The sequence below is a fragment of the Cynocephalus volans genome, chromosome 4, assembly GCF_027409185.1.
Source record: "Cynocephalus volans isolate mCynVol1 chromosome 4, mCynVol1.pri, whole genome shotgun sequence".
Taxonomy (NCBI): Eukaryota; Metazoa; Chordata; class Mammalia; order Dermoptera; family Cynocephalidae; genus Cynocephalus; species Cynocephalus volans.
In genome coordinates, this window is record NC_084463.1 from 159624030 (window position 1) to 159651026 (window position 26997).

A 26997-nucleotide genomic window follows, 5' to 3' on the forward strand; every position below is an offset into this window, starting at 1 on the left:
CAGGGCACATGCTGTGGGCCAGGCACTGCAGATCCCCTCCTCAATTCCCTCCTCTGGGGACACACAGGATACTTCTGACCTCTCTGGGCAAACACCAGGCTTCCCTTCCCGGTTTTCAGCCAAAACACCGACAGAGACGGGCTGGGGTCAGGGGGGGTCTGCAGCACAAGAAGGCGACTGTTCCAGGGCCTGCTCGGGAGAGCCAGGATGTCTTGGGCCCTTAAAGGAGGTGGCAGGCGCCCAGTCTCCCGGGGCTAGAGACGGAGGAGGGCGCCTGCCGGCGGGAGGCCCATTAGTCGGCTAAGTGCTCCCAGGGAGGGGGGACCGCGCTGCATCAGGAGGGGGTGAGGCGAAGTGAGAGCAGGGGGTGGGATGGGAGTGGCTTTTCCTGCACTCAGCTAAGCGCGGCTGGAGCGGGGCAGGGGACAGGGCTCTGCTCCACCCGGCCCAGGTCCTGCCCTCCACTAGTACCCTGGCCTCCCCTCTGGGAAACCTCAAAGGGCAGACCCCGGTCCGTCTTAAGCTGTGGCCTCTACATCCGGTCCCTCCAGCCGTACCCCCAATTAGCCCCGCTAGCCCCAAGCGCCCTACGCCCACCTCAAGCCCGAAGAATTAAGTCCTGCTGAATCCCCCAGCAACACCTCCCACTCGTCCAGGTATGCCCTTGTCCCAGTGTCCCTCTGGCTGCACTGGCTACCCCGGCCGCCAGGGGGAGCCAACGCAGAGGCGGGCCCGACTTGGTGGGAGGGGCGGGACCGCCCCGCCCCCGCCCCCGCCCCGCCCCACCCCGGCCCTGCCGAGTCTCCGGTCGGTCCGGGACAGGCGGGCGGGCGGGCGGGCGGGCGCTGACGCCGCGGGGCCGGAGCGGGCCGCGCGGGAGCGCGCGGAGGGAGCAGCGGCGCCGTCGGTCCCCGTCTTGGCTCCTCGGGTCCCCGACCCGCCCCTGGTCCGGCCATGGCGGGCGCCAGGCCCGGCGTCCACGCGCTGCAGCTGGAACCGCCCACCGTAGTGGAGACCCTGCGGCGCGGGAGTAAGTTCATCAAATGGGACGAGGTAAGTGCAGCGGCCCCCTGCTCTGCCCAGATCCGGGGACTCCTTCACTCAAGCTCGGCTGGACGCCGGGGACCCCCACCCCAGCCTCGCCTGACCACGGCGCCCCACCAATCCCAGCCTTTCTGCGCTCCGGAAACTTGAGTCCCCAATCGTCCCCGTGAAGAAGACGTCGCCCCCCCGCCCCGGTCCCTCGGCTCTGGAAAATCTCCCCACTCCTCGGCGCGGAGACTTCGAACCCCAATAAATCTCACAGCCCCCCCGCTTTTAACTCGCCCTTCCCACCCGTCCCTGCCAGATTAATTCTGGTTTCAGATCCCGGCCTCGTCCCCAGACCCCTGCCTGCCACTGGACTCCCTGGCTGGGGGACCCTGACCCCTAATCTGGCTAAGGGCATCCTCATTCTGGGTGGGTGCCGCTGGGAGCCTACTCACCCTGGTGCCCTAGCCTGAACAATCCTCTTCCATTCATCACTTTTTCACCCTATTCTGGCTGGCACCCCTTCGCCCTGCTTCTGGATCCCAGCTCAGCTCCCTGCTCAGGTTGGGAGCACCAAGTCACCCCCTAGTGGAGACTTTGCCCCCCAAGTTCCAGCGCCTCCCGGAACTTTGCTCCCCACTCCTTAGCCTCGGAACTTTGAAACCCAATAAATCCTGGCCCCCCTTTCTACCTGCCTTGCCTCTGGCGCTTCCCAGATGTTCGGGCCCCCACCTGCGGCTCCACATCCCAGTCCTGCGCCCCACCCACGTTTCACACCGCCCCACTCTGCCCCGGGCCCCTCCTTCCCCAAGGCCTCCACCCGGCCTGCACGAGCTTCCTCGCTGCTTCTTCCCAGTCAGGCCACAGGCCTGGAAGACTCTGGGTTCTTTTCCGGCTGGGTGGGGCGGGTAGGCGTGGGAGCTGGGGGGAGGGGCTGGGGGCGTGGTCTGAGGCCAGCAGGTGTGTGTGTGTGGGCCAGGGGTGCTTGGGTGCCCCAGGGACTGCGGGAGACCCCTCCCCCCAGGCGGCCTGAAGGGAAAAGTTTCTCATTTTTCTTCCAGTCTGATAAACCCAAATAAGGAAGTGGGAACAGGGAGAGGGCCCTGGGGGTGGGGTGGGGGGTGCTGACAAAGGCTTGGGGCTGGAGAGCAGGGGGCCTGGGCTGTCATTGAAGGCCAGATCCCTGGTGAGGGGCCAGGGGAGGCCTTGGGGGCAGTACCCACAGAGCTCCCCCCTCCTCACACTGTTGCGGGGACTCAGCCCCAGGGCAGGGTTGGGAATCCCAAAGAGGGGCTGGGGATGGGTGTCAGCATATTGAGGTGGGGAGGCCCATGCATACCAAAAGTTCTGGGGTCTCCTGTCCCTTCTGTCCCCAGGCGAACTCCTGTCCCTTGTAAGCATAGACTGCAATAGGTGGGGCTGATGCAACCCCCATTCTCCAGAAGAGGAAACTGAGGTCTGGAAAGTGGAGACTTTGCAGGCCCGGCAGTAAGGTTGTGGCTGAGGCCAGGAGCTTGGAGCCTGGTAGAAGTCTTGGTTCCCTGCTTCCCAGGTCACAGGATGCTGGAACCATGCTGCCCTCATGCAAATCCTGGCTCTTCTTCTTGACCTTGGGCAAGCTACATAGCCTCCCTGTGCCTCAGTTTCCTCACCGTAGAATGAGAATGACCATAGCACATACTTCATAGGGTTGTTGGGAGGCCTACATGGCCTCCTAGATATTAAGAGTTTAGAACTGTGCCTGGCACGTGGCAGGGGCAGTGTCAGTGTGAGCTGTTGTATTGATGACAATGGTGCTGTCCACCAGACAGTGAGCAGCAGTTGGGGGTAGCACCCAAGGTCAGGGGGGTCCTCTTAGCCTGGGGCAGGAGAGTTCTACCTGAGGACACTTGGCCACTCAGGCCCTGGTCGAGTCTAAGCCCTTGATGACACCCTCTCTGGCAGCTGGTTCTGAGTCACACAGGGTAGCCCTGGGAGTTGACAGGGACTGGGCCCTCCTCAGGAAATGGGTCTGGCTTGCCCTTCCCAGCCCCCTGCCAGTCACAGGGAGGACAGAGCTCACTGCCCGGTCCTGAGGGCAGAGTGAGTCCCCTTTGGGGGGCCTATGTCTGTAAGATGGAGAGGAACCCCGAGGCTGTGAGGATCCCAGAAGGTGCAGGATGGCAGATAAAGGACTTGGAGGCAGACTAAGAGGTGGCGGTCATCCTGGGGCCCAAGGGACACAGAAGTGTTGTGGGTTCAGACTTCTGAACCCTCTGCTTTCATCCCATGGACATTCTGTACTAGGCTGAACTAAGGGGGCTGCTGGAGGACTCCAACTGTCATGGAGCTCTCAGGCCTTCTGGGGAAACTGAGCCTGGGGAAACTGAGCCTGGGGTGGTCAGATTTTGTGGGTAGAGAAGGAAGGAGAGGATATCCCAACAAAGGGAACATTGAGGCAAAAGCTGGGAGATGGGGAAAGGGTAGTTCGTGGTCCATGAGACAGAATCTGAGGGTGAGAGGAAAGTGAGGCTGGGAGGAGCATTGGGGCCAGAACTCACTCTTGCACACCGTATATCATGCTGAGGACCTTAGCTTTGTCCTGAGAGCTGTAGGTAGCCATGGACGGCCCATGGGCTGGATGTGGCATCGTCTCAGCTCACTGGCAGAAACACTAGGGTGGATAGCTGGAGGGGGTCCAGAGACCAAGCCTGGGCTGCAGCCCTCGCGTCGTGATTTCTGCTGTCCTGTGCTGTCCCCAGGAGGCCTCCAGTCGTAACCTGGTGACCCTACGAGTGGACCCCAATGGCTTCTTCTTGTACTGGACAGGACCTAACATGGTGAGGGCGTGCACTGGTGCAGCTGGCTCAGGCCTAGGGCCACTGCCCCAGACCCCCACCCTGTCCCCCCTCTCCTGCCTATAGGGGCAGGGCCCAGCTGCTGGCTGACCTCTCTCACGGTTCCCCAGACAGGAAGTGCTAGGGGCAGTGGCTGAGGCGGGGCTACAGCCAGGGGTGGTGACTCTCTGGCCTGGGCGGGAAGCTTGGAGGCTCCTGGCTGTCGCCTTGCAGCCTCATAGACCCACCCTGGCATGTGGTTTCCTCAGGAGGTGGACACACTTGACATCAGTTCTATCAGGGACACACGGATGGGCCGTTACGCCCGCCTGCCCAAGGTGAGTGATGGGGCCCAGGAGTAAGGATGGGAGCCAGGCTGTGTGGGACCAGGGCACCCTCCTCACCCTTGGTTCTCACCTACTCAGGACCCTAAGATCCGGGAAGTGCTGGGTTTTGGGGGCCCCGATGCCCGGCTGGAGGAGAAGCTGATGACGGTGGTAGCTGGGCCAGACCCGGTGAACACAACAATTTTGAACTTCATGGCGGTGCAGGATGACACAGCCAAGGTGGGCTGGGGCCTTGGGGACAGCCAGGGGGATTCATTGCCCCATTCACCGAGTTGGCCATCACTTCCGGAGCTCCTGTTTTGTACTACGCTGTTCTGTAACTTCCCGGGTTCCAGATCCAGTTCTGGGTAGTGTGGACTGTGGCTGGCCAGCCCCTCTGTCCACCACTCACTCCTGCCCCTGTGTGCTGACCCCCTAGGTCTGGTCTGAGGAGCTGTTCAAGCTGGCTATGAACATCCTGGCCCAGAATGCCTCCCGGAACACCTTCCTGCGCAAAGCGTGAGCCCCAGGCCACCCTGGGGGGCGATGGGGGGTTCAGGTGGCCTTTCCCAGGGTGTGACACCTCTGCTTCTCTCCCCAGATACACGAAGCTGAAGCTGCAGGTGAACCAGGATGGACGGATCCCAGTCAAGAAGTGAGCACCCCTTTCCTCTCAGCACCTTCTCTCTTGCCCTGACCTTGGTGACCTTTGTCCCCCCCACTGACCCTGGTGACCTTTGTCCTCCCCCCCACTGACCCTGACCCCTCCTGCCTGCATCAGCATCCTGAAGATGTTTTCAGCAGACAAGAAACGGGTGGAGACCGCGCTGGAGTCCTGTGGCCTCAATTTCAACCGGGTGTGTGGGGTGGGCAGGGGCGGGGTTGGGGTGTCCTGGGGGTGCTCACTCTACTGGGGCTGGCTGCCTGGGTGCTCACCCCACACTCCTTGGTCCCCAGAGTGAGTCCATTCGCCCTGATGAGTTTTCCTTGGAAATCTTCGAGCGTTTCCTGAACAAGTTGTGTCTTCGGCCAGACATTGACAAGATCCTGCTGGAGATGTGAGCAGGGCGGGGCCCACCTCCCAGCCCCTTGTGCCCTCTGGCTCTTGCTCAGTGTGCTTCTACCCCAGTGAGGAGAAGCGGAGCTGGTGCCAGTGCTGGAGTGCCGAGGTGGGTGGGGGGATGTGCCATGCTCAGAGCCACCGTTTCTGCATCTTTTTCGTGGAAAACCTTTGCCACAGTTGGTTTAATCAGCCCACTCTGTGCATGAGAGCCAAGTGGCTCAGATGTGTTGTGGGACCTGCCTGAGATCACACAGCAAGTGAGGGCTAGAGCTGAGATTGGATCCAGGGTCTGGAAGCATGGGGTGGTGGGATGAGCACTTGGCAGCTTCCAGGGCTCTTGCTAATGCCAATGCCAGCTTGTCTGCTGCCTTGACAATGAGGGTGGACAGGAGAGCAGATGGGGAAACCAAGGCGCAGAGGGGGCAGTGACTTGCCCAGAATCACAATCAGTGAGTGCTGGAGCCAGGCACAAGCCTTCTGACTCTCTGCCAGGATGAGGGCTTGGCATGGGGGACTAGTGGAGCTCCAGCATGACCTGGCTTCTGACCCCCTCCAGAGGTGCCAAGGGCAAGCCGTACCTGACGCTGGAACAGCTTATGGACTTCATCAACCAGAAGCAACGGGACCCGAGACTCAACGAAGTGCTGTACCCACCCCTGCGGCCCTCCCAGGCCCGGCTGCTCATTGAGAAGTACGAGCCCAACCAGCAGTTCCTGGAGCGAGGTGAGCCAGTGGTGTAGGTGGTGGGGGTGGCGGGAAGGGCCTCCGCTGACCCTGCTACCCTCCCCAACCCCAGACCAGATGTCCATGGAGGGCTTCAGCCGCTACCTGGGAGGGGAAGAGAATGGCATCCTGCCCCTGGAAGCCCTGGACCTGAGTGCAGACATGACCCAGCCGCTGAGTGCCTACTTCATCAACTCCTCGCACAACACCTATCTCACGGGTGAGTGGCGCAGCTGTGCCCAGCCTCTGGCCCTTGCCCCGCCTCCCTCTGCTTGGGGTGCAGCTCTTTCAGCTCATTTGCTCATTCATTGGCCAGTGCTGGGGATACCGGGGTTGGAGGGGTGGGGTTTCCACATGGCTGGGCCTCACGGGGGTCAGAAAGCTTCCCTGGGGAAGGGCTGAGGCTGGCAACAGCTGGCGGCATGGAGGAACAGCCTGTGCGAAGGCTGAGAGCAGGAGACCCCTGGGTGCTTTTAAGAAGCAGAAAGGAGGCTGGGGAGGTGGGACAGGGAGTGGCCAGGGCAAGTGCATGGTGAGGGAGGGGGCCAGAGAGGGAGGCAGGGCTAGCCCTGGGCTCTTGGGAGGCTTTTGGATGTATCCTGGGTGGGAGGGAGAAGTTTTTTGGAGGGTGTGATGCAGAGGAGGTGAGGAGACTGGTATGTTTTGAGAAGGATGACACCAGGTGCTCTGTAGAGATTGGGTTGGAGGCAGGGAGGGGCTTCTGGTCCCTCAGAGGTGGTGGAGGCTGTCCCAGGCCAAGGGCAGGTGGAGGAAGTGGTGACGGAGGGATGGTGAAGGTTGTGGGGAGCTAGAGTGGGTGTGGGGGGATGACTCCCACAGTTTGGGCTGGTGGGGTGGGTGGGTGGTGGGTGTTTATCTGAGAGAGGGGGAGCCCTGGAGGAGGAACCACCTTGGCAGTAGATACTGGCAGATGCCTGCTCTATGCCTAGTTAGGGTGTGTGCTAGGGGCTGGGGGGCAGGTCCTGGGCTCTGCCCGGGGGACTTTTGGGGGAAATGGTGCTGGTTCCACAGAGAATTAAGGAGAGATCAGGGGCAGACCAGAGTGTGCCAGGGCTGGACTGGGCTACCATGGGGGCCTCCATGTCCCCAGCTTGGCCTGGGTCAGCGTGGAGCGGGGGTGGTGAGGGCCAGGCTGGCAGGTGGCTGTGGTGACAGAGCCTCGCCCCCAGCGGGACAGCTGGCTGGGACCTCGTCGGTGGAGATGTACCGCCAGGCGCTGCTGTGGGGCTGCCGCTGCGTGGAGCTAGACGTGTGGAAGGGGCGGCCGCCCGAGGAGGAGCCCTTCATCACCCACGGCTTCACCATGACCACTGAGGTGCCCCTGCGTGACGTGCTCGAGGCCATCGCAGAAACCGCCTTCAAGACCTCACCTTACCCCGTCATCCTCTCCTTTGAGAACCACGTGGACTCGTGAGTGGGCCCTGACCTGGGGACCTGATGGGCTGAGGCAGCCTCCCCCCATGGCACTGTCACCTGCTCCAGTGACCTCTGACCCTGGGAACTTCCACTGACCCTGTAGGCCTCTAACCTGTAGACCTCAACCCCACCCCTTGGAGCCTCTGACCTCTGACATTGGCCCACAGGGCGAAGCAGCAGGCCAAGATGGCCGAGTACTGCCGCTCCATCTTTGGGGACGCGCTGCTCATCGACCCCCTGGACAAGTACCCGGTAGGGGGGCTCAGGGCCAAGGCAGGGCAGCGGGGATGAGGGGCACCTCTGCAGGCCCTGACCTGTCCCTGCTCGCCCAGCTGGCCCCAGGCATCCCCCTGCCCAGCCCCCAGGACCTGATGGGCCGCATCCTGGTGAAGAACAAGAAGCGGCACCGGCCCAGCGCGGGCGTCCCCGGCAGCTCCATGCGCAAGCGGCCGCTGGAGCAGAGCAACTCGGTGCTGAGCGAGAGCTCCGCCGCCACCGAACCCTCCTCCCCGCAGCTCGGTATGGCCCGGCCTGACCCTCAGCGCCCTACTGTGAAGGCCGTTGTATCCCTGTTCCTGACTTCTCGTCCCTCGGAGCCACCCTACCTACCTCCCTGTCACATATAACTCTTCACCTTTGACCTGTGACTCCTCCAGACTGCTACTGGGTTTAATGCTATCTGACCCTTGACCTCTGCCCTCTCCCCAAGACACACTGCCTGAGAGTACCCCTTGAGCCCTGCACTGAGTCATCTCCACACAGACTGGTTTTGGGCTTCCTGTGCATCTGTGTGGGGTCCTGACTATGACCCCTGTGGCCCTGCCCTCTGCAGGGTCCCCCAGCTCTGACAGCTGCCCAGGCCTGAGCAATGGGGAGGAGGTGGGACTGGAGAAGCCCAGCCTAGAGCCTCGGAAGTCTCTGGGTGAGGAGGGCCCAAACCGGGGTCCCGATGCTCTGGGACCTGCTGACCGTGAGGATGAGGAGGAAGACGAGGAAGAGGAGGAGCAGACAGACCCCAAAAAGCCGACCACGGATGAGGTCAGGCCCACAGGCGGGAGGGTGGGGGAGGTAGCACGTCATGGCACCGGGTGATGGGTCTGGCCAAGAACACGACGGACATGTCCCCGCCCTCCTGGAACTCAGTCTGTATGAAGCGGGAGGAGGGAATTTAAATAAGCAGGCGTGGAAACGAGGGTGCAGCAGTGCTCACCATGTGGGCTGGGCAGGGGCTAGTCAGGGTGCAGAACTGGGGAGAAAGGGGAGTCTGGCCTGGGCAAGGAGGTTGGGGTGGGCAGACCTGAGGCAGCGGGAACAGCATGGGCGAAGGCCCTGCCGCGCGGCCAGAGTGCGCAGGACGAGGGGCCCGTGCGAGCTGAGGGAGTGCTGTCGCGGGGAGCATTGAGGAGTTCTGAGGAGCAGTGACAGAAAAGGTCAATCTGACTGTCGTATGAGGTCAGACTTGAGAGGGTCCCTGACCTGGAAAGGGTGTGGGCAGGGGTGGCCAGTGTTCACATTCCCAGGAACTGAGTTTGAGGATCCTGAGGGCCACCTGAGAGGAGATGGCAAGGTGGTGACTGGAAAGAGTGGCTGGAAATGGAAACTGGGGGCTCGTGCATGTGAAAAATTGAACCCCTGGGTTTGGATCAGGGAGAATAGGAGTGGCCAGGGAGGCAGGAGGCAAGCTGGTGGGGAGGGTTCCAGGGCAGGTAGGCCTGGCTCCAGGGAGGAGGTCATCGGGACAGGTGGGACCATGGGTTATGGGGGGTTGGGGCCCTTTCTAAAAGCCACTGGCAGTGTGATTGCAGTGGTGGGAAGAGGGTCGTCAGCGCCTCCTTCGTGGGGCGGGCAGGTGAGGGAACTTCCGGCTGGTGGTGGGGGCGGTACTGCTGACCCCAGGCTCATGGGCTTCAGGGCACAGCCAGCAGTGAGGTCAATGCCACTGAGGAGATGTCGACACTCGTCAACTACATTGAGCCTGTCAAGTTCAAGTCCTTCGAAGCTGCTCGAAGTGAGTGGGGAAAGGTGGTGGGGGAGGGAGCCAGCCCTGCCAGGCCTGACACCTCCCCACCCCCCTCTGCCCACTCCCCAGAGAGGAACAAGTGCTTTGAGATGTCATCCTTCGTGGAGACCAAGGCCATGGAGCAGCTGACCAAGAGCCCTATGGAGTTTGTGGAGTATCCTCCTGAGGAGCTGTGGGCGGCGGGCGGGCCAGGAGGGGCACCCCAAATCCAGCTCAGATGTTCTGACCCACGTGTGCCACCTGCATAGGGCTCTGGCCCGGGGTTTGGGCAGCACTGGACAGTCTCAGGGGCAGGCTGGGCTGAGAAGCAGAGGCCTAAGGGGCAGCATGAGCAGAGGCTGGTGGAGGGGGAGTGGGGTTCGCAGGTATGCCGGGCTGGAGGCAGGGGTGGGCACTGTACCCCGAGTGGCCCCTGACTGCCAACCTCAGGTACAACAAGCAGCAGCTCAGCCGCATCTACCCCAAGGGCACCCGTGTGGACTCCTCCAACTACATGCCCCAGCTCTTCTGGAATGTAGGCTGCCAGCTTGTCGCACTCAACTTCCAGACCCTGGGTGAGCCCTGACCCCCAATCTTACTGACTCTGACCCGTGATCCTGCTAGTCTTCCCTGGGTAGACCTCTGACCCGATCTAATCCCAGATCCCCAAACCGAACCCAGACCTTGACTGATCCCAACTTCTGACTTTGGCTGACTCTAGACCCCTCACCTTTCTGATCGTTCCTGAATCTGGACCCCTGATGCCATTTGATCCCACCCCTGACCTGACCCCTGGACTCCATCTGACCCCTAATGATCCCTGGTCCCACTTCTGTATGGCACTGTCCTGCCTGACTCCTCAGCCCGTTCCACCTGCTGACCCTTGCCCTCCTATGTCACACCCAGATGTGGCGATGCAGCTTAATGCAGGCGTGTTTGAGTACAATGGGCGCAGTGGGTACCTGCTCAAGCCCGAGTTCATGCGGCGGCCGGACAAGTCCTTTGACCCCTTCACTGAAGTCATCGTGGATGGCATCGTGGCCAATGCCTTGCGGGTCAAGGTGGGGCCGGGAGGGCTCAGACCAGTGGAGTCCTGGGGGTGGATCTCAGCAGCCATTTCACCCTCCTTGGCCCACCCACCCCCCAGGTGATTTCGGGGCAGTTCCTGTCTGACAGGAAGGTGGGCATCTACGTGGAGGTGGACATGTTTGGTCTCCCTGTTGACACGCGGCGCAAGTATCGCACACGGACCTCACAGGGGAACTCGTTCAACCCCGTGTGGGATGAGGAGCCCTTTGACTTCCCCAAGGTGAGCCTGGCCCTGCACCTGCCCTGGGACAGGTGGATCCAGCCTAGACCTGCTGGGCTATCACGTGGGGAACAGGAACCAGGCATACTGGCTGCAACTTGGGATCACATAGTAGGGGGGGTACGGAGGGACCTCCCAGGCTGTGTGTGTTCCAGGGTCAGGGTGAGAGAAAAGAATTAGAAGGTGAGATGGGGAGGGGAGTGCCAGAAGGAAGTCCCAAAGCCCCCAAGGAGGAGTGACACAGCCCCACCTTCTAGGCAGGAAGGACTTGCCTGAGATCACACCCCAAGTTCTTCCCCGCCTCTCACAGTCCCACATGGGCGGGGCTCCTGCTCCTGACCTGGGCTGGGGTGTGGCCCAGTTCCAGACTCATGGCCCACTCCATGGTTTCTAAGCTGGCAATGACCAGACTTGTTCCATGGTGGCCCTGAGGGCGTTGTCTGCCTGGCCTTGGCTCAGGGCACTGATGGTTGCTGGTGATTCATTGGGCCATGCCATGGAGGTGTGGGTCAGCTGTCAGCTCAATGGCAATGGTGACCAGCGGTCAGTCATTGGTTACCTTGTCTGAGAGTCCACTCTGAGCATTAGGCCTTGGTGGCTGTGGTCAGCTGTGGCCCAGTGGCCATTACGGCTGTGGCTCAGCACCAGTCTGGGCTTACAGGTGGTGCTACCCACACTGGCTTCGCTTCGCATTGCGGCCTTTGAGGAGGGTGGCAAGTTTGTAGGGCACCGGATCCTGCCTGTCTCAGCCATTCGCTCAGGTGAGGCCTGATGGGGCTCTGGCAGCATGGGGGTCAGTGTGTATGGAGACTTGGCCAGGCCCAGCCACGCTGGCTTCTGCCCACTCAGGGTACCACTACGTCTGCCTGCGGAATGAGGCTAACCAGCCCTTGTGCCTGCCGGCCCTGCTCATCTACACCGAGGCCTCTGACTACATCCCTGATGACCACCAGGGTGAGCTGGGTGGGCAGGGCAGGGGCAGGCCAGGGAGGGTGAGGGACAAGCGACCAGCCACCAAGGTGTGGGAGTGGCTGAGCCAGGTGGCCCCCATTCAGGGTGGTAGAGAGACCCAAGGGCAGGGTCTATAGTCCTCCATTGAGACCAGAGCTGGTGGGGAGGGCGTGGCCCTGGGGGACTCTGTCCTGAGTCCCTTGCCTTCTGCCTCCTGCCCAGACTACGCCGAGGCCCTGATCAACCCTATCAAGCACGTCAGCCTGATGGACCAGAGGGCCAGGCAGCTGGCTGCCCTCATTGGGGAGAGCGAGGTGAGCCAGCAGCATGGCGGGGGCAGGCCTGGAGGTGTGCAGGACTCAGGCTTGCCTGGACCCTGAGGGCGGGTGGACGTGACTGCTGAGGGTGTGGGTGTGGTAGATGGTGAGGGATGACCTCTGAGCTGACCCTGGTGGAGACTGGGCCTGCGGCCCTCCCACTCTGCCACCTACACTGTCCCCTCCCCGAGCCAGGCTGTTCAGTGCCTTCCTGCAGACTCCAGCCTCATGCACTCACCCAGCCACCCAGCCCATTCTTTCTGCCTGGACAGCCTGTTCCTTGATTCCTTTCTAGAATCTTGTGCCTCACCCAAAATAGAAAATAAAACCAAGCAAATGCTGAGTGCTGGTTCATTTAATCCTCCCAGTCCCCTGAGTACCCTGAATTTGGTACTGCCATCCCTGGTTTAGAGATGTGGACACTGGTGTAAGACCAGTCAGCTCAAGACTGGCCTGGCCTGGGCTGCTCACTCTCATCTGCCTCCAAAGCTGGGCCTCTCGGCCTTGCTGCATGGTGCAGGGGCTTAGCAGCTGAGGGATTTTGAGGAGATGGAGACCACCAATCTGCATTTGAGAGGCCTTCGGGTCAGACCTGGGCTGGAATTTCTCCAGCTCTCAGCCGGGTCAGAGCCAGGGTACAGAGTTCCTGGCCACTTCACCAGGGCAGTCTGAAGCCACAGAAGCTTTTCAAACATGGGGTCCTGGGAGCCATAAGGAAGGCAGTGGCTTCCGTGGGGAGGGCTCAGGAGCAGAGGTTCACCCGAACATCCAGACCTAGTCCCCGCGGGGCCTGCGGCAGGCAGGGAAGAGATGACTGCAATTAGGGCTGCTTGGAGCTGTTAGTGGCAGAGCCTGGTGCCTGCTCTGCGGTCACTTCCCTCATTGATTTAATCAGGAGCTAAGCAACGAGGAAGATGACCAAAGGGTGGGCAAGGGTGGGGGACACAGACTGGGGAGGAGACTCAGGGCAGAGTCAGGCCTTTCCAGAACAATCTGGGAGTTCCTGGGCACAGGCAGTGGTCCTGACGTGTGGAAAAGGGGCTTAGAAGTGCTTGTTTGATACCTCTTACTTCTCATACAGGTGTCTGAACAGCCCCATGTTACAGATGCAGTCTGGTAGCCAGTTTGGATCACGGGGGCTGACTGGGGGTGCTGCAAAGCCCCCAGAGATTACGCTGGACAGAGGGGCCTGGATAGAACAGCATTTTTGGAGCGAACATTCTGCTTTCTCTTCTACAGGCTCAGGCAGGCCTAGAGACGTGCCAGGAGAGCCAGTCTCAGCAGCTGGGGACTCAGCTATCCCTAAACCCCACACCCAGCCCACTGGACACCTCCCCCCGCCGGCCTCCAGGCCCTGCCACCACCCCCACCAGCACCTCCCTCAGCAGCCCAGGTAAGGAGCCTGGGCCCAGGTGGGCTGGCGGGAGAGGCTTCCACTGTGGGGTCCTCCGGCTCTTCACAGGCACCTCTGCTCTCCAGGGCAGCGGGATGACCTCATTGCCAGCATCCTCTCAGGTAGGAGTGGGGCCTGTTCTGGGGCCGTGGCTACCGGGTGGGTTGGCCTGCCCCAACCCAATCCCCTGCCACCCGTTCCGCTTTGCTCTGCTGCTCACAGAGGTGGCCCCCACCCCCCTGGACGAGCTCCGAGGCCACAAGGCTCTGGTGAAGCTCCGGACCCGACAGGAGCGAGACCTGCGGGAGCTGTGCAAGAAGCACCAGCGCAAGGCGGTCGCCCTCACCCGCCGCTTGCTCGATGGCCTGGCCCAGGCTCGGGCCGAGGGCCGCTGCCGGCACCAGCCAGGTGTCCTGTGAGTGCCCAGCCTAGCCGTGTGCCATGCATGCTGCGTGTGTTGACATGGACATAGGGGGCATGCATGCACAGGGGTTTCCCCTCTAGGGACACGGAGAGGTGGCAGGGGCTGCTCTTGATCCCCAGGGAGGAGAGTTTGGTGCAAGGAAGATAGAGAAGGCTTCCCGCACCGGGTCCTGCCCTCTTTCCCCCATGGAGTGAGCCCTCTCTTAAAGTCTCCCATGAAGAGCCAGTTGCCCAAACAGGCTCCCATCATTTGGGTGAAGCTAATGGGCCTCCTAGTTTGCATAACAGACCTTGATCCCCCTGGGCTGGTGTCTGCCGTTGCCTGCTGGGATGTGCCCTGTCCCCCAAGTTTATGTGATGGACCCAGGCACCACCCAGAGGGGCTCTCCCCACAGAGGCGGGGCCACTGATGTGGAGGACATGAAAGAGGAGGAGGAAGAGATGAAGCGGTATCAAGAGTTCCAGAACAGACAGGTGCAGAGTCTGCTAGAACTGAGAGAGGCCCAGGCGGAGACAGAGGCTGAGCGGAGGCTGGAGCACCTGAAACAGGTGCGGGGGCATGTGGCGGTGAGGGAGAGCCTCCCTCCTGGAGAGACTTGTCATCAGCCTGTGTCACCTGTCGGCTACCCACGTCCATAGGCTCAGCAGCGGCTCAGGGAGATCGTCCTGGAGTCCCAGGCAGCTCAGTGCAAGAGGCTGAAGGAGATGAATGAGAGGTAAAGGCAGAGGATCTTGGAGGTAGGGGACTCCCTCGTAGCAGGAGAGCAGAGTGCCCGGTCCTGCCACTGACCCCTCCTCTTCCGCTACCGGCTTCTCCAGGGAAAAGAAGGAGCTGCAGAAGATCCTGGACAGGAAGCGCCACAACAGTATCTCGGAGGCCAAGACAAGGGAGAAACATAAGAAGGAGGCGTAAGGGTGTCAGGGCTGGGAGGCACTAGGGTGCTGGGGAGGAGGACGGGGGGTGGCCTGGGCACTGAGCCCATCCTGCCTTGCTCCTGCCAGAGAACTGACAGAGATTAATCGTCGGCACATCACCGAGTCGGTCAACTCCATCCGTCGGGTAAGTGAGGCTCACAGGCCACCCCAACCCTGCCCCCTCTTCATTCATCAGAAACCCATCTCGGTGCCTGTTCTCGTGCCATGTTGCCCTTCAGGGGCTTTTAGAGCCTTTCCCCTGGGCCCCCCCAGCTCCCCAGTGCCCACATCATATCCAAAGCCGGCTGTCTGCACAGTGCCCTGTGGCTTTGGAGCCCGCGGGCCTGGTCATCTCACATCCCTGGCCGTACAACCCTGGGAGTCTTCACTCACCAGAGCCCCAGGGCCCTGGCCCTCCCCCAGGATCCCACCGCTGAGCCCTTGCCCACCCCCACAGCTGGAGGAGGCCCAGAAGCAGCGGCACGATCGTCTCATGGCTGGGCAGCAGCAGGTCCTACAGCAGCTGGCAGAAGAGGAACCCAAGGTGCGCCCATGGGTGAGGCGGGTGGGGGCTGGCACTGGGCGGCCTGGCCTCTCTGTGATGCCCGTTCTCCTCCTGCAGCTGCTGGCCCAGCTGGTCCAGGAGTGTCAGGAGCAGCGGGCCAGGCTGCCCCAGGAGATCCGTCGGAGTCTGCTGGGAGAAATGCCAGATGGGCTGGGGGACGGGCCCATGGTGGCCTGTGCCAGCAACGGTCACGCGCCTGGGAGCAGTGGGCACCTGTCTGGCGCTGACTCAGAGAGCCAAGAGGAGAACACACAGCTCTGAACTGGCTGAGCAAGAGGTGGCCATGGGGCCAGGGTGCGCACCGGGCAAGGGCAAGAGGCAAAGACACTAAAGCATTTTTTTTTTTAAACATTTTATCTTTAGAAATTTTATTTTTTTAAACCTGGGGTGAGTACCCCACGCTAACTCCCTTCTGGGGCCCTGTCAGTCCTCAGCCTCTCCTTCCTGCCCTCGGTCCTAGGGAACGGCCTTTTGATAATGCCCACACCCCAGAAGGGGTGGCCTCTCCCTCACTTCCCAGGGAGTGCTGGGTGGAGACCTGCCGCTGGAGCTCTGGGAACAGGGGTCAGATTCTTTCTTTTCTTTGGGGAGTTTTTTACATGAATAAAAGTGGATTTCAGGGACCCTGTGCAGCGTGGTTTGGGGTGAGAGGACTCTGGGCCTTAGGTCTGTCTCTGCCTCTTCCTCTGGGGCCTCAGTTTCCTCATCTATAAGATGGGCTATGAGCATTTGGTGGGGTTGAAGTCAGGCCTCCAGTGAAGGGTTGCTGGGTTTGAACTTGAGACCACCTCGCCCAGGGCCTGCAGGTCTTCCCAGTAACATGGGCAGCTCTTGGCCTCCCCCAGGCCCTCTGCACCCTCTGCTTATGGGCCATTGCTCCTGGTTTCCCTCCTCCCCATTACTTTCTCCCTCCCTTCGCAGAGGCTCTGGCATCTGCTTCAGGAAGCCTTCTCTGCCCACCCCCTTCCTGTTGCCTGATATGACCCAAGCACCCAGCATCTTCCGCCGGGGCTGCTCTGGGCCCCACAGAGTTGACTATCAGGAGATGGACCAGCTGAGGTCGAGCTGGGCAACTCAGAACCTGCCCAACACCAAGGGACTGGGGAATTGGGCCTGCCAGAGACCCCTGGGAGAAGGGAAGCTGATTGTCACAGACACTTGTAGGGGCTGAGACACCCAGCATCCCCCGTATCCCTGTGAGGGAGATGTTGTGCCTGTTTTACAGATGAGGAAACTGAGGCCCAAAGCGAGTAACCTATGCCAGGCCACAGCTGTCAAGATATCCTGACCTGGAGGCAGGGCGGGCCTGGACCCTCTGTGGCAGACTTTTCGGCCAGCCTGCAGGACCTGCTTCATGCCTTGGGACCAGTGTGAAGTGGCAGAGACCCCACAGCAAGGGTGCGAGGGTGCAGCTGCGCTCTGCAGCAGGGTCAGGCTGGCACCTTTTCAAGTCCTCTCCCAGCTTCCTGGCGCTTCCCGGGCTGACTGCCTCCCTCCTCCAGAGGAAGGCAGCCTCTTATCTGGGCTTATCTCCTGCCAATTGAGCGTTTTCTTTGCTTTGTTTCTGCTGCAGCCTCAGGCAAACAGATGGGGTGGGGAAGCCAGAGAAACGGGGCCTTCCAGCGCCCAGCCCAGAGGAGGGCCCTCCCAGGGCTGGGGACCTCTGCCCTGGATCTTCCTTGGTCAGGGTCAATACCATTGCCCAGACCTTCCAGCTTCTGCTGTCAGACCTTGTCCTATGCCCCAATCTGCCCACTCTCCTGTATTCTGTGTCCAGGACCCTCAGCAGGCAACTCCCATCTTCCTGACTCCACTCACCTCCACTTGGAAACACTACATGTCGATTCCTGGGTCCTCAAAAACCAGCTAAACTTCAAATTCCTGGGTGTAACATTCAAGGCCTTCAGAAGCCTGGCCTCTGCTCGTCCCCCAATCCTTCCATGAGTCCCCTCTTCCTTCTGCCGGGAACCCCCCCACCCTCACCTACAAGTCGCCTCCTCCCTGACTCCCCTGTGGGAGAAAGCCGCCCTCACCCCGGTTCCCCGGTTCCTCCGGGCCCCTCCAGAGCGGGGACTGTGGCTAATCATGTCTGTACACCCGGTGCAAGGCACCGGCCTGGGCTATAGGGGGCGCCAATAAACCTTCTAGAATTGAGTCCGAGCTGTGCTCCAGGTCTTCATGCGAAGATACTCCCAGCCTTCGGCCGAGCCTCCCCTCGCCCTGCGCGTCCTGCCAGGTCCCCAAGCAGCGCTGGCCCGAGGCCGGCCACACAGTAGCTGCTCACAAGGACTGACCCAAATAGGAACAAGTGACCCTCCCTGGGGAGCCGCGGCACGGTTTGCAGAGCGAAAGACTCCGGCGGCCGGCCGGGCTGCAGTTCCCAATTACCATATTAGAGATAAAGACCTGACGGCCCCTGGGGCCCGACCGCGCTCCGCCTCCCTGAGGCTGGGCAGCCCTGGCGCCGCCTGCTACCTCGACCCTTCCTGGGCTCGGTCCCCGGCTGTCACTCAAAAACAGCCTGTTTCCCTCAGGTGTCAAATGCTACACCGGCCCGCGGAGCCGCAGGCAACGGACAGAGGAAACTCGGTGGCACTGACGCGGGCTTTATTAGCACATTCAGTCGCGAGCGTCGGTCCGCAGGGTCACCGCGGGGAAAGGGGTTCTGGAGAAGGAACAGTTAATCCCGGCTTGTAAATTGACGCAGGAGCCTGAGGGCAGCCCAGCGCCGGAGAGCGGGGCACGGAGCCCCTTCCGGCGGGTAAGGGCGAAAAAACTGCCGAACTCCTAATAGGGCCGAACGCTCCCTGGTTCGCGCACACACCGGAAAGGAATAGGGCTCTGGGTCAGGCCGCCTCCCTCCGACAGGGACAGAATGATCATGTTCTTGCATAAGGCCTGCGGAAAAGACTTCCGCCCACACCCAAGATGGCCGCCAACGGCGACGGGAAGGGGTGGGGTTTCGGGAATGCGGGACGGAAGGTCACTGGGAGGGGGCGGAGCCTCCTCTCCCCAAGTTCCGATCCCACCAGGCCTGGATGATGCGCGTCCAACTTGAGCTTTGCCGCATCTGCGTCGCTGTGCCCGCGCTCTTTGGGCGAGGAAGTCCCTTCAGGGTGGGAAGAGGAAAGTGTTAAGTGAGTTAATTATCATGCGGGCTCCAGCCCGGCCCCTCCACTTCCGGAAACCAGCCTCTAAGAGATCCCGAGGGAGATAATAAAGACCACAACTCCCAGCGTGTCCTGGGAAGGGACAGGCCGGTGGGCGGGGAGGGCGTCCTGGGACTACGGATCCCGGCATGCCCTGGGACACGGAAGGGCAGCAGGCTGGTGGGAGGGGAGGGGTCCTGGGACACGGAAGAAGCAGGCTGGTGGAAGCAGCCTGGGACCACAGGTTCCGGCACGCCAGGGAACGGCGCTCACCTTGAAGGAGCCCTGGAACTCGTCGCTCATCCTCCGGAGCTCGCGGCCGTAGCGCTGTGCAGCCCAGAGGTTGGGGGGAGCCGAGCGCGAGCGGCCCCGGAAGGGGCTGGGCTCCTCCTCCAGCCCTTCATCCACCTCGGTTCCCTCTGGGTACGAGCTGTGGCGGCTCCGGGTCTCCACAGCTCCAGCGCCTGCAGAGAGGGTCAGGGGCCGGGGGGCGATGTGAATCTCTGCTCCTTTCTGCCCCCGGCTCTGCCGAAACCCTCACCTTTATCTCGGCCAGCCCGCTGATGTCTTTGTGTGCACACTGCAGTTTACCTCCCAGAGCCCCAGTTCCCTCATATGTAACTCTAGGGAAGCTCAGGGGGCTTTTGTGAAGATTTGGGTAAACTTCTCATTAATCCCGCAAATCCTTATTGAGTGCCAATAACGGACAAAGCCATTAGTGTATGAAATGACCTTCCACTGGGCCTAGGAGAAACTAAGGGCATAAGAAATAGTATTTATTATGTCCGTTCCGCAGGAGAGGGCACCAATCCCCTGGATAGGGAGGTGTCCAGGTCCCCAGACTGAATTCCAACTCTGCAAGGGCCCCTGGGGAACAAGAACCTAACAGCAACATGTCTGCATCCCCTGTAGCACCTGCTTTGGAGAAAACGTCTTCAACTGTGTGTTAACTTTTGTAGGTAACATTTATGGAGCACTTACTATGTGCTAGGACATTCCCTTATTGTCCTCCTAAACACCCTGTGAGGTGAGTACTGACATTGCCTGCATTTTACAGATGAGGAGACAGAGGCTTAGAGAGGTTAAGACACACCCAGGGTCACACTGCTCTGAAGCCCTGAAGCTGTAAGTGCCTACAGGTTTGGTGGATTCCAGAATCCAGTGATTTTCTTTTGAGCTATGCACTCCTTCCCTTGTCCAACTAACCTTCAACTCTCTGGTCCTGTTTCCTCTGTTTTGTGAAGGGATAGTCCTGGCCCTCATACCCAGTGGCTGTCTAAAGGTCACATAAAATAAAGAGTGTGAAAGTGCTTTGTAAACTGTAAGTGCACTGTGGGTCACTATTCAGAGGCACCGCTGCAGTGGTCTGTTTGATCTGTGCACTGTGTGCTGCCGACTCCTGCCAACTGCACCCAAACCAACAAAGACAAAATACCCAGAGCTAAGTAACAGAGTGAACAACAGGCAGGGGAGCCTGCACACAGCAAAGGCTTTTTGGAGGAGATAAGGTTTAGGCCAATTTTGAAGCTGGGAGATAAACAAAATGTATCCTCCTTAAAGGACCTTAGGCAAAGCTCTGTGGGTCAGCTACAGAGCCTGCAAGGGTCTCAGCTCCAGATATATGACTGGGAAAGCCAGGAAGTGAACCAGGTGACTGGGTCCAGAAGGGCCTAGGCTAAGAAGGTGTAGTCAGAGCGTCTGGCCCTCCTGAGCTTCACCAAAGCCCAGGCCCACCCTGAGGTCAGGTGCAGACACCTCAAGGCCCTGAGGAGTGAAATGGCAATGGAGAACAAGCAGCTAAGTCAGGAGTCAAGATTGGGGATGGGGCTGGAGATCCAGCCATAAAAAGACCCCTGATAAGAATCACCCATCTGCAGAGCACTTTCCGGTTCTGTGTGCCTTGGGCAGTAGAGTAGGGGTCAGTAGCTAGGTGGGCCCGACATCCACCATGTTCCTGCTCTGTGACTTTGAGCCCATTCTCCAGCTCCTGGGGCCTGAGTGTCTTTCTATGTGAAATGGGGGCAGTCCCTATCGTCCAGGACCACCATGAGAACAAATGAGACCAGGAGACCACTCTGCCCTGCCCTGCCCCTTTCACATTCCTGATGCCTCAGCTTCCCAGTGAGGCAGACACCAAGTTCTCTCTATTTTACAGATGAGGAAACAGGCACTGACTGAGAGGTTAGGAACTTGCCTAAGGTCATGCAACTGTCACACTACCCTTAGGTGCCTGGCCACCTAAGTGCTCAGGAAACATCAACTGTTCCTCTCTACTACTCGATAGATGCAAGGCCCCACATTCAGAAGGTGAGCGTCTTGCACGTGGGCACTGGTCTGGGCACTGCCCCTCACCTGGGAATCAGAACAAGCAGAAGAACACTGGCCGAGTCAGGTTGGGAGTGCTTCTCATGTATTAATTCATTTAGTCCTTACCACACCCCATCAGGGAGGTCCTTCATGGTCACCATCTTACAGAGGAGGAAACTAAGACACAAAAAGGGTTAGTCGGGCCGGCCCATGGCTCGCTCGGGAGAGTGTGGTGCTGATAACACCAAGGCCACGGGTTTGGATCCTGTATAGGGATGGCCGGTTAGTTCACTGGATGAATGTGGTGCTGACAACACCAAGTCAAGGGTTAAGATCCCCTTACCGGTCATCTTTTAAAAAAAAAAAAAAAAAAAAAGGGTGAGTGACTTGCCCAAGGTTACACAGCTAGTAGGTGGCAGAGCTGGGATCCAAACCCAGCCAGTCTGGCTCCAGGAACTGATGCTTAACTCTCATGCCCCAGGATCCTTCCAGCTGCACCATGGGCCGCCTTGGGAGTCCAGGTTGGGGAAGGCCCCCCTGAGGCTTTTGCTAGTGTCAGCTCTGCCAGGAACCAGTGGGATTTTCACCAAAGCCATTGATTTAGCAATGCCAGGCCAGCCATTGTCAAAATGACACCCATTTGTGTAAAGTGGATTTTTAAAAGTATCTTATTTACTGGAAAAAACCTGTGGGATTTTCTGTGAACTCTTTGGAGAAATGGGATGGTGGGGTGGGGCCTGGGCCAGCCTCTCCCCTCTCTAGGGAAAGGAGAGGATACATCTCTTCTCTAGGTGTGAGCATGGGTGGGTGCCTGGGCCTGACCATTCATGCCATCCTCCCTGAGAGTCTGGCCTGGGGCTGGGGTAGAGGGGTGGGAGTGGCTGTGTCTGGAAGTGCCCCAAGCCCCAGCAGTTCCCCTCCAGCTTTAAGTCCTTTACCCATTGGGCTTCGGGTAAGTGGATGGGGCTGAACACATCCATTTTTATGCTCCCATGAGCATCCCTGCACACTTAATTAAAATAGCGGTGATCCAGACTGTTGGAAGCAGTGGAGCTTTGCCATCAGGCAAGGCTGGGTTTGGATCCCGCCTCTCCCACAGGCAGCCTACACAAACTGCCTGCCAGGAGAAGGCAGAGCACTGGTGGCCTGGCTGCCACCCACCCTCAGCTTCTAGCACCTGCAGGCCTCAGCCTTGACTAAGGCCATTTCAGTACAAAAGCCCCTTGCTCAGAGTTGATGCAATCAGAAAACACTCTAAAACAGGTTGGCAAATGTTTTCAGTAATGGGCCAGATAGTAAATATTTTAGGCTTGGCTGGCGCCGTGGTCTCTGTGACAACTACTCAACTTTGTGGTCATGGCTGAAAAGAAGCCATAAACAATATGTAAATAAATTCATGTTGCCCTGTTCCACCAACACTTTATTTAAGGACATTGAAATTTAAATTGTTTGTAATTTTCACATGTTACAAAATATTGTTCTTTGGATTTTTGTCAACCATTTAAGAATGTAAAAACCACCATACAGGCCAGCTGCAAACAAACAAACAAAAAAAGTAAAAACCATTCTTAGCTCATGGGCTGTACAAAAACAGAGGGATTTAGCCCATGGCCATGGTTTGCCAACCCTGCTCCAAAACCCAACCATGTCTTCTGACTGAAACCTTCAGTGGTTCCTTATTGCTTAACTTTATTGAGATAAAATCCAAACTCGGTGGTGTGACCTTTAAGGCCCTTACATTCTGATTCTAACCTATATTTCATGTGTCCATCATCGAAGGAGCACTGGATATTCATGTCTCTATCCCCACTGAATGAACAGCAGCCCCTAGGAGCTAAGCATGAGCACCCCCTGGTCTTCTCAGAGCCTGGGCCAACTCCTAGCAACAGTAATAACAACAATCGCAGTAATAGTAACAGCTTACACAGCCCTTCTGTGCCAGGCACTATTCCTAAGCACTTTTCCTGTGTTCACTGATCAGGTCCTTACTACAACCCTATGAGGTGGGACTAGTTCTATTCTCATTTTATACGTAAGAAGACCAAGATAGACAAGTTAATTAACCTGCTAAAGCTCAATCTGCTCATACAGGGTAGAGCCGCGTCTGAACCCTGTAGTCTGGCCAGGGCTCTGGGCTGCTCCTCCACTGCACGTCCTTCCTTCTGTCCCTTGCCCATGCCCATTCCAGGCACTGGGCTGCCTGGGCCATCACAGCCAAAGGTGGCTGCAGTCCCTGCCCTGGGGACGTTTACAGTCCAGCAGAGGCTAGTGGCCAGGCTGAGTGTGAGTTGCCCCTGCCCACGTGGAGGGAACAGAGGCCCCATGGCTCTGGCAGATCATGGGCACTTGCGGATGTTTTATTGGAATCACATGCTTTTGCGATATTGAAAACTAAATCAAAAGTTTAAGAAACCCTTTGCTGTCCTCGCATGGCGGTGGTTTTCTCCCCACAGTCCTTCCTCCAAAGCCTGCAGCTGGCATGGGTGTCCTCTCTGCTCCTCATTGCTGCTGCAGACATTCTCCTGTCCTCCTCCCCAATCTGTTTATCAGAGTGTGCCACCCCTCCCACTGTCTACCTCGGTGTCCACCCCCAGGTCACGTCCCTAGTTTGTGCAGCATGTTACTCCTGTTCCCTGCTGCTCTCTCCAGCACCACTCCTGTCTTTGTTAGTTCATAGGACCTAGCTGTCCTCCCGACCTCTGACCTCCTAGCCTTTCTGTTCCTTGCCCCCTCCTTATCTCATGATCTTGTCCCACCCTTCCCCTCATTCCCATGCACATAACCTAGACCTTCTCACCATCAAATAACTCCATCCCAAGCCTCCCACCAGCTGATCACCACCTCTTACCTGTCTGGATCACTCCCTTGGTACCCCAACTCCACAGATGCTGTGGCTCCCCAGGGCCTGCTCCTCTCCCGACAGCTCAGCCAGCTTACACCCCACACCCTCAAGCCCCCGCCCCTTCCACTGGGCTGAGACAAACACAGCTCTGGTTAACTCCAATTCTCTGCAGTTCCCACCAGCACCCTACCAAAAATCCCACCTAGATTCCTAAAAGGCTCATCTAGCCCGACACGGCCCAGACTGGGCTCCTGATCTTCCCCTAACCCTCATTGTTCCATCTCCGCCAAGGGCAACTTCATCCTTCCAGCTCAGGCCGCATTCCTTGGCATCATCCTTGACTCATCTCTTTCCCTCACACGCCACATCCAGTCCAGCAGCAAATCCTGCCAGCTCTACCTTCAAAATAAATGCAGAGTCTAGCTACTGCTCACCAACTCCCAGGTTATTCTCTGCATAAATCAGACCATATGCCTCTGCTCTAAGCAGACTGTCACCCACAGTCCAAGTGCTTATGATGGCCTTCAAGGCCCTGCTCCTGCTTGTTGCCAGCTATCTTTCCCCTGACTCCCGCCCCTAGGGCCACAGCAGACTGGGGCAGGTCTTGTGCTCAGAGCCTTTGCATTCACCTTTCCCTCTGCCTGCAGTTCTCCTCCCGCTGATATTGTAGCAGCCACCCTAGATCCCTTCAAGCCTTGTCTCCAAATGTTTCTTCTCCAACGCCGACCCTGACCACCTCAGTTAAAATCATCCTCCGGCCCCCAGGACTCTAGATTCTCTTTAGTCTGTTTTGTATGCTGCTCTCCAGCGCATTATCATCTTTTAACACACTGTCTAATTTACTCGTTTGTCTGTTTCCGGCCTGTTTCCCCAACCTCACTAGAATGAAACCTCCCCAAAGGCAAGGATTCCTACCTGTTTTGTTCACTGATGTAGCCCTGACCACTGGAACAGCATGTGGAACCTCTGCAGAGGACGTGAACATTGAGGTTGGATAGGAACAGCCAAGTGGGGGGACTGAGAAGTTAAAGTCATGGAGTCCAGTCTGAGAGAACAGGGGGTGTGTATGTAAGAGAGGAATGACGAGGAGGCTTCCTAAGCCTTCTTATTTTTGTAAATGGGGAGCGGATCATTTAAGCTTCAGCAGGTGAGTGACATGACCTGCTTTTTGTTTTCAGAAGATCTCTGTGGTCATTCTAGGTGCCAAGGCCTGTGCTGGGCACTGGGGAGGTGAACACTACTGAGAAGTGGCCTCCAGTGCCCATCCTTCCATCTGGGTGCCTGTGCTGCCCCACCCCTACTCAGGCCGGCTGGAAAGGCTGTCTGCCATTTGGGGTCACCTGCCCCTGACAACTGTGCAAGGATTGCCCGGCTGTGGGCTGTGGGTGTGAGCCCCAGGGCAAGAAAGATCATAGCTCAGAGCTGGAAGGCCCGAACCCAGGAAAACATGTAGCCTGGGGCAGGGCACCAAGGAGACTTCCAGCCCCACCTCCCAAGGAAGGAAACCCAAACAAGTGTGACCTTAGGCAAGTCACTTCCTCTTAAAGGATCACTGCCTGCCTCTCACTGATTTCTATCATAGCCCACAACAGCAGCTATCTTTTGTGAGCATTTACTGTACACCAGCTCTGTAATGAAGTGCTGCCTATATATTCCAACTAATTAACACAGTCGTCCTAAAATGGTAGTGATTAATTGCTGTTTTACAGAACAGAAAACTGAGACTCAGAGAGGTAGGGACTTACCCAAAACTTTCAGTGAGTGTGGTGGATGCAGCTGGAGTGAGGGGGCAAGGTGGACAGGCAGGAGGTGGTGGTGGGGTACTTACCTCCATGGTGGGTGCTGCTGGTTGCCTGCCCCTGCTGATGACTGGCGTCCCCCAGGAGACCTGGGGCGGGGCAGCGACGCTTGCCGGGGCCTGGGGGCCGGTCCCCCGCAGGGCTGGGGCCCAGGCCCCTATCTGCAGAGCTGGAGTCTTCCTGCTCACTCGGCTCAAATTCTGGGATCTGGAACATACTCTGGGCTGTGGGGACAAGAAAGTAGGTAGTCAGGGCACAGGTGAGGCAAAGGGTGGCCGTCGGGGGCGGGGACAGGTGCCCCTGACTCCCTCTTCCACCCTAGCTCCCCCAGGCTCTGCCGGCCTCCCAGGCCCTCATCTGTCCCCTGAGTCTGGCCCGGCAGGGAACTCAACCTGTCTGCCCGAGACCTAAATCTCCCCTCGGAGCCCTGGTGCTGTGGGGTAGCCCCGGCCCGCCCGTGGTGACGGCACGCAGGTCTCACCCCAAGCCCGATCTCGAGGCCCCTGACCCGGGCCCGCCGCCTCCCTTCAGTACTGAGGGCGCCCGGCCCTAGTTGCCTGGGCGACGAGTACTGTCACCAACCCGGCCCAATCAGCTCTCGAAATGTCATTCGGGTTGGCCCGGAGGCGGGGCCACTCCAGGCCTGGCCACGCCCCCGCCCGACCTGCTCCTCGGCCACCACCTTCCTCCTGCGTCTTTCCCTTGTCTCCGGATGCCCAGCTCCCGATGTCCTAACGCCTTGGGCGTGTGTGGGAGCAGGTGAAGGATTCTTTAGAGTCCCCATTTGGAACCCGGAGGCCCGCTTCTGCTGACACGTCTTTCAGCCTCTGTGGCCTTAGTTTTCCCCCCTGTACAATGGGGATAATGACACCTTCCTCAGGAGCCAGTGTGAACTTTGTAAAGGCAGTGGTGACTACTGTGGGGGAAAACACTTTGCAAAGCCGTACTTGAAGCTCAGTCGTCGGATGCAGTTATCGTTGCTACTGTTACTGCTCCGCCTGTACTGGGTGACTGGGTCAGGGAATCCCGCTTCCTCCTCTTCCTCCCTGGCGGGGAATCCTCGCGCCACCCGCGTCAGGGACAACTCCCTGCGCCATCTCGGGAGCACTGGAGATAAGAGTGGGAGCCTCCTCCCTGGCAGGATGACTGCCCGGGCGCGGGAGAAGGAACAGGGGCCCCTGTGAGCGTGAACCGTAGGACGCGCGGGACTTCGTGCCCGGCGGGCGGCCGGCCAGGTGAGCGGGAACGGCAGCGGGCCGGGTCACGGGGCGCGGGACAGCGTGGGGGCTTCGGAGCCCTGCGGATAAAGGCCCGGGGGGCGGGGGCGGAGCCCGGAGGCCATCTTGACTGTGGGCGGAAGTTTCCTTCAGAGACAGAGTTGGGGGGAAGCCGTTGCCGCCCCCAGCCGGGCGCCGCGAACCCGATTTGGGATGGGGTAGAGAAGCGTGGGAACTGGTGGTACCCCAGACAAGCAAGGGTTGGTGGCCCAGGGCACCGCCGCCCCGGGCGCCCGCTGGGTGCAGCGCGGGCCCAGCGTCTCGGCAGTTCGCCGCCTCCTGTAACCCCTGGCGCCCGCCGACGGCGCAGCTCGCGCCAATTCCCGAATGGCTCCACGCCGGGCGCGGCGCAGGGCT

The 26997-nt window shown here is 59.3% G+C and overlaps 2 protein-coding genes across 3 annotated transcripts; one reads left to right on the plus strand and one right to left on the minus strand.

The window, feature by feature from the left end:
• The first annotated feature begins 857 nt into the window (after window positions 1–857).
• On the plus strand, window positions 858–17376 carry PLCB3 (phospholipase C beta 3). 2 transcript variants are annotated; one of them, XM_063092575.1, is made up of 32 exons: window positions 858–1053; window positions 3771–3848; window positions 4115–4183; window positions 4271–4411; window positions 4611–4690; window positions 4773–4826; window positions 4953–5028; window positions 5129–5229; window positions 5791–5957; window positions 6031–6177; window positions 7148–7388; window positions 7562–7646; window positions 7727–7913; window positions 8227–8432; window positions 9306–9402; window positions 9484–9568; window positions 9844–9968; window positions 10300–10454; window positions 10541–10702; window positions 11364–11463; window positions 11552–11656; window positions 11876–11967; window positions 13210–13363; window positions 13450–13485; window positions 13586–13778; window positions 14182–14335; window positions 14426–14502; window positions 14606–14695; window positions 14789–14846; window positions 15159–15245; window positions 15324–15560; window positions 16492–17376. In XM_063092575.1, the coding sequence occupies exons 1-31, from the start codon at window positions 955–957 to the stop codon at window positions 15525–15527; spliced, it is 3705 nt and encodes a 1234-aa protein (XP_062948645.1). In that variant the 5' UTR covers window positions 858–954; the 3' UTR covers window positions 15528–15560; window positions 16492–17376. The 2 variants fall into 2 exon arrangements, with proteins under 2 accessions (XP_062948645.1, XP_062948644.1); XM_063092574.1 differs by lacking the exon at window positions 16492–17376 and having other exon boundaries at window positions 15324–15881.
• Window positions 17377–17856: 480 nt separating this feature from the next.
• BAD (BCL2 associated agonist of cell death) lies at window positions 17857–25922 on the minus strand. Its single transcript, XM_063093406.1, has 4 exons — window positions 25845–25922; window positions 25393–25587; window positions 18689–18879; window positions 17857–18375 (listed from the first exon to the last, which is right to left on the minus strand). The coding sequence occupies exons 2-4, from the start codon at window positions 25577–25579 to the stop codon at window positions 18250–18252; spliced, it is 504 nt and encodes a 167-aa protein (XP_062949476.1). The 5' UTR covers window positions 25580–25587; window positions 25845–25922; the 3' UTR covers window positions 17857–18249.
• Window positions 25923–26997: the final 1075 nt, after the last annotated feature.

What these genes read in the sequence shown, in the direction of transcription:
- PLCB3 (XM_063092575.1), top strand. Translation starts at nt 955, where the DNA reads ATGGCGGGCGCCAGGCCCGGCGTCCACGCGCTGCAGCTGGAACCGCCC. An exon ending in CATCCCTGATGACCACCAGG is followed by an intron (nt 11,657 to 11,875) that starts GTGAGCTGGGTG and finishes CCTCCTGCCCAG; the next exon opens with ACTACGCCGAGGCCCTGATC. An exon ending in CTGAAGGAGATGAATGAGAG is followed by an intron (nt 14,503 to 14,605) that starts GTAAAGGCAGAG and finishes CGGCTTCTCCAG; the next exon opens with GGAAAAGAAGGAGCTGCAGA.
- BAD (XM_063093406.1), bottom strand. Translation starts at nt 25,579, where the DNA reads ATGTTCCAGATCCCAGAATTTGAGCCGAGTGAGCAGGAAGACTCCAGC. An exon ending in CAGCAGCACCCACCATGGAG is followed by an intron (nt 18,880 to 25,392) that starts GTAAGTACCCCA and finishes CCCTCTCTGCAG; the next exon opens with GCGCTGGAGCTGTGGAGACC. An exon ending in AGTTCCAGGGCTCCTTCAAG is followed by an intron (nt 18,376 to 18,688) that starts GTGAGCGCCGTT and finishes CCCACCCTGAAG; the next exon opens with GGACTTCCTCGCCCAAAGAG.